This window comes from Micromesistius poutassou (assembly GCF_964030765.1).
Source record: "Micromesistius poutassou genome assembly, contig: SCAFFOLD_1605, whole genome shotgun sequence".
Classification (NCBI taxonomy): domain Eukaryota; kingdom Metazoa; phylum Chordata; class Actinopteri; order Gadiformes; family Gadidae; genus Micromesistius; species Micromesistius poutassou.
The window spans coordinates 4,798-10,273 of NW_028180260.1; the positions used below are offsets into that span (position 1 = coordinate 4,798).

Genomic DNA, 5,476 nt, shown 5'->3' on the forward strand with positions numbered 1-5,476 from the left:
AGTTTGTCTGTTTGTTCATAGTGTACACACACGCACGCACACGCACACACACACACACACACACACACACACAGGGGCGCGGGGCCCCTCCCCCTTCCTAGAGGCCGGCGGGCGTGGCTCCGGGCGTGGCCCCTGGCTCCTCCCCCTGGGGCAGTGTGTCAGTGTGGTCGGCGGGAGTGTGAAAGCGCTCCCCGTTGTCCTTCCCTGCGTCCGGCACGGGCATTGAGTCTTCATTCGAGTCGGTGTTGAGGTCCTCCTCTGCCTCCTCCATCTCCTCCTCCTCCTCTTCCTCCTCCTCCTCCTCCTCATCTTCCTCCTCCTCCTCCTCCTCCTCCTCCTCTTCCTCCTCCTCCTCCTCCCCCCCGGCGGGGGCCCCCCCCTCCTCGGCGGAGAGGTCGTCCTCCGTCTGGCCGGACGTCCCGCGGGCTGGGTCCTCCAGCGGTGGCTGCTGCTGCTGCTGTTGCTGCTGCTGCTGCTGCTCCTCTCCGTGGAGCAGGTGGTGGTGGAGGGGGTGCAGGGGGTGCGGGGGGTGGGGCTGGAGGTGGTGGTGGTGGTGGTGGCCCCCTGCGGCGGCGGCGGCGGCGGCGGCCATGATGGCCGAGTTGTGGTGCATCTTCTTGCTGAGGTCCAGCGAGTCGTTGAGGCCCAGGCCGGCGGCGGCGGCGTTCTTCAGGAAGAAGAGGGAGCTGCCGGCGTCGCCGCCCAGGTTCAGCGAGCCGTCCAGGCTCAGCGCGGGCGGCGGCGGCGGCGGCGGCGGCGGCGGGTAGGCGTGGCCGTATTCGGACGCCATGCTGACGGCCGGGTACATCAGGGGCGAGCCGGCGCTGTTCCCGTGGACCAGGCCGTGGAGGGCCGCGGGGGAGGGGCCCGCCGAGAGCGCCATGCCGGCCGCCGCCATGGCGGAAGACGAGGAGGAGGTGGCGGCGGCGGCGGCGGATGAGTGGGGCATCCCGGACATCCCCCCGCCGTGGTGGGGGTGGGGGTGTTGGTGGAGGTGGTGGTGGTGCTGCTGCTGCTGCTGCTGCTGGGGGTGGTGCTGTTGGAGGTGGTGGGGCTGAGGGTGAGGGTGAGGGTGAGGGTGAGGCTGGTGGTGGCGGCCCGCCTCCTGGCGCCCCGGGGAGCCGGCCGTGAGCTCGCCGCCGGCGCCACCGCCGCCGCCGCCGCCGCGCTCCTGCTTCTCGTGCTTGCGCTTGTGGGAGTCCATCTGGGACATGCCCACCACGGTGTGCCGGCACTCGGGGAAGGTGCAGTGGAAGTGCGAGCACTTGAGCTTGTACTTGCAGTCGGCCACCTCGCAGTCGGCGCTGGAGCTGAACTGGCAGAAGCCCGCCGCGCTGATCACGTCCTGCTTGCCGTGGTGCTTGCGGTGCGCCGTCACCTTGGTGCTGTCGGTGCAGCGGAAGCCGCAGCGCAGGCAGTGGAAGTGCGTGCTGTTGCCCGAGAACTGGCAGTCGGGGAAGTGGCAGCTGAGCGTGGACTTGAAGCGCTTGAAGTCGTCCAGCACCAGGTTGTCCACGCGGTCGTGGTGCTGCGCGTGCTTGTACATGTGCGTGCGGCCGCAGAACTTGTAGCCGCAGTTCTCGCGCGTGCAGTGGTAGTGCGTGACCTTGAGCGAGAACTGGCAGTTGAGGTCCTTGCAGTTCTCGTAGAGGTCGTAGCGCCGGAAGCCCTCCAGCATCATGCCCTCGTCCAGCATCTTGCGCGAGGACGCCGTCTTGCTGCGCTTGCCGTACGGCGACATGTCCTCGATGATCCAGAAGCGCTTCTTGGCGCCCGTCGCCGTGGGGATGGAGATGGTGTTGCCTGGGAAACAAAGAGAGGAGGGGGGAGAGGGGGCGTCAGAGTTAGAGCGGTTAGAAATGGGACCGGGGGAGGGGGAGGGGGAGGGGGGGGGGAGAGGGGAACACAGCGATGACATCCCCCACACCTGTTCCTAACGAGCTAGACTGGCGGCCCCCCCGGAGAGGAGGCGGGACTCCAGTGTGCGTGGCGTTTTCCCGCCCCCCGGACAGAGGGGGCGGGCTTACAGCTAGCTGGGTTAGCCCGCAGCGCTCAGGTTCATGTGTTTGCTATTCTTAACTCGACTGACGCTGTGACCGGGAGGAGGGCAGGCGAGGTGATTCATTCACCTTTACAGTGCGGCCTCCGGTCACAGGCAGGGCCGGGGGGGTGGGGGGGTGGGGGGGGGGGATTACCCCTCTCCTGCACCCTGACGGTGTAATCCCCCCCCCCGGCTGTGGGACAGGAAGCCGCTAAAGTCCATACAAATACGTCCTGGCTCGGCCTGTGTTCTTTGGGCACTCTAATGTTTTTCCTCTCTAAAGGCCTGCAGATATCAGGCTCCCAGGACTAATAAAAAAGCAAGCTCCCCCTAAACCGCACTCTGGCTTAACTCCGGACTCTCACACGGGACTTTGCATTGCATGCACGTCGAATGTACTTCATTGGAGATGCTTTACCAGGTTTTGGAACATGCTGGACAATGTGTCTATCGTGGGTGCTGTTCTCAACAGTAACATGTTGTCTTGTCGTGCGTTGCTGACAGAGAAGCGGCCGCTAGCTAGCTAGCGCACAGAGCTAGAGAAAGTCAAGGAGGGGGGGGCTGGCATGCTGGAGCTGGTCTCCGCTCAGAGCTGATGGCTGCGTTTGTGTTGGACTGCGCGGGTGGTAAGTACCTGCGGCGTCCTGCACTATAGGGACGTCGTTTTTAACCGGAGACGGGGTGGCAATGATGGGGCTGAAGGCCGGTGTGTTGGTTGGCATGACAACAGCGGCTCCCAGCGAGGCGCTGAGCAGAGAGTATGACAGACAGGATGGAGAGAGGAGGTAGGGCAGCGAGGAGAGGGGGGGCCGCAGGAGGGCCGGGGGCAGGGAGGCGCCGCCGCCGCCCGCCTGGAGGCCGGGCTGGGGGGCCGGGGAGGAGTGAGGGGGGAGCGGAGGGAGGTGGAGAGGAGGGGGCGGCGGGAGGGGTGCATTGTGGGAGGCGGTATTGTCGCCGGGGGTGGAGAGAGGGTCGGTGGTGACGGAGCAGCCTGGACCTGGAGAGACAGGTCGAGGAGGAGGAGGAGGAGAGGAAGGTGGAGGACGGACACAGAGAAAGGGAGAGAAACGGGGACAAAACAGACGGAAAGATGTGACGACAAGATCCAAGTTACACACACACACACACACACACGCACACAGACACAAAGAGGGATGGGAGGTAAAAAGGGAAAAGATAAGAGAATGAAACAAAATGAAGGCCAAAGACAAGTAACCCAAACACCGCCCCGAGCCACGGCGCTGGGAGGCAGGATAACATTGGCAGAGGAACAGAGGATTGTGGGAAATCAGACAAATGAAAGTCAGATAAATAGAAGAGGAGTGTGTGTGTCTTTACTGGGTTTTGGGGCAGAAATAGCTAACCCTGACCTCTATCTCTAGCCCTTTATCTAAAGATCAACATATGGAAGTGCTCAAGCAGCACAAAGAAATGTGCTGCTATTTTACGTTGTTTTTTTTTACGACAAAAGGGAAGATTGTGTTCTGACGAAAAGAAAGCATGATGTGCTCGTGTTGATGTGTAAAAATGTCGAAGAGTAAAACATATGGTTCAACAGATAACAAAAATGTATTGTTATTCAAACTTAACTGGCACTAAACTCCAATCATTTAACCGGCTAAGAAAATGATTCTTGGATAGTGGTGACGCACAATGACGACAAAATCCACGTCTTTTTTTTTTCTACACAACTCCTTATCGCGTCGCCCTTTCAACGACGACCACCGCCACACATCACACACACACACACACACACACACACATCACCACCGACACGCAGACAAGTCAATCCACCAATCAGCAGCCCCCCCGCCCCCTTTCTCTCTCCCCTCTCTAAAGGAGCTCACCTGCTGGGGAGCCTTCGTTCCCCACCGGGGTGCTGGAGCAGCTGCGGTCCTGATTGGAGGACTCGGAGGAGAGGCCGAGAGGGCTGGCCCCGCCCATGTAGTCCAGGTAGTCGTCGGTGTCGTCCATGAGGCCCCCGTAGCCCGCGGTCAGGCCGGCCTGCTGGCCCCCCATCTGCCCGGAGGTCAGGCCCGAGGTCAGGTGCATGTCCTCTGACCTCTGACCTCCCAGGGACATAGCCTGGGGGGGGGGGGGGGGGGGGGGAGAGAGAGAGAGCGGACACACACACACACACGGGGGGTTAGGGTGAGTAGTCTGGTAAGGTTAGGTGCGCGCCGTGTCACTCTGTGTCACAGGGGTATATGAGGTGAATGTTGCGCAACCGAAGGGCAAACGGTTCCTGGCACAGATATTGGAACATATTTCTGAGAACAGCAAAAGCTGAACGCCTTCGAGTAAGTGATGGTAGCAGACAAAAGAGCGGTTAAAACTCGAAGTTCCAGCTCCATTCTGTACATACCGTGGCGTGCCCGCTCTGTGATATGGATTCTAATTACAGGAACGTTTACAGCCGTCTCTAGTGGCCCAGTTTTTGCGCACAGCAAGGCAAAGTATTGTTAGCGCTGAATGTCACAGGATAGGAAGTAATGGGTGTGAAAAAAAAACATCTATGACTTGAAACGCGTGAGAATCAGGTAATCGCTGGGGTTAGGACTGAGGAACTTGTTTACTAAACTGATGCGATCAAAACCAGTTTTTCAGTTTCACTCAAAACCTTTTTGGCATTGTTTTTGTCCCCACCAAAGTTTCAGTTATGAAACAGCCTTATTGTAAATGTATGCGACATGCCATAATAATTACAGAAGGGTGTGTGTGTAAGAATGTGGGACTTTTTAAATGTGCAGTGTGTGTGTGTGTGTGTGTGTGGGAGTGTATGTGTGAAAGTGTGTGTGTGTGTGTGTGTTTATGTGTGTGTGTGTGTGTGTGTGTGTGTGTGTGTGTGTGTGCGCGTGAATACCTGGCACTCACAAAAGGCTCGCCCTGGTGTGTGTGTGAATTTGTAAATGTGTGTGTGTGTTTGTTTAAATGCCTGTCTGTGTGTGTGTGTGTGTGTGTATGTGTGTGTGCGTGTGTGTGTGTGTGTATGTGTGCGTGTGTGTGTGCATGCGTGCGTGTGTGTGTGTGTTGGGGGGGGGGGGGGGGTTACCTGAGATGGGACCCTGTCAAAGTTCTTCCCTAGCATCCTGCGCATGTGCTTGCGGGCGTGCGAGGTCATCTGGTGCTTCAGCAGGAAGGAGAACTGGCAGCCTTCGCGGATGCAGTGGAAGTGGCTGTTCAGCTGGTTGTACTTACAGCCTGCCGAGAGAAAAAAGAAGAGAGGGGAACTTAGCGGTGACAACACCGGACCACGCGCAACAACAACAAATGTCAATGTTGTCGAAAAGAGTTTCACGGAGAAAAAACACACATTTTTCCCGTTGGAAACTGTCAATGTGTACAATTATTTGTGCGATAAGATAAACAATAAAACGTGCAACAAAAAAAAAAATGACACAGACAAAAGTTTACACGACGGACTTTTGCGGTGAG

General features: G+C 58.6%; 1 protein-coding gene across 1 annotated transcript; it reads right to left on the minus strand.

Moving 5' to 3' along the window:
* Positions 1–322: 322 nt before the first annotated feature.
* Positions 323–5,242, minus strand: casz1 (castor zinc finger 1; the record flags this gene model as incomplete). Its single annotated transcript, XM_084489234.1, has 4 exons — positions 323–1,803; positions 2,676–3,038; positions 3,889–4,126; positions 5,094–5,242. Coding segments are annotated over 4 exons (2,231 nt in total), but the record flags the coding sequence as incomplete, so codon positions are not given.
* Positions 5,243–5,476: the final 234 nt, after the last annotated feature.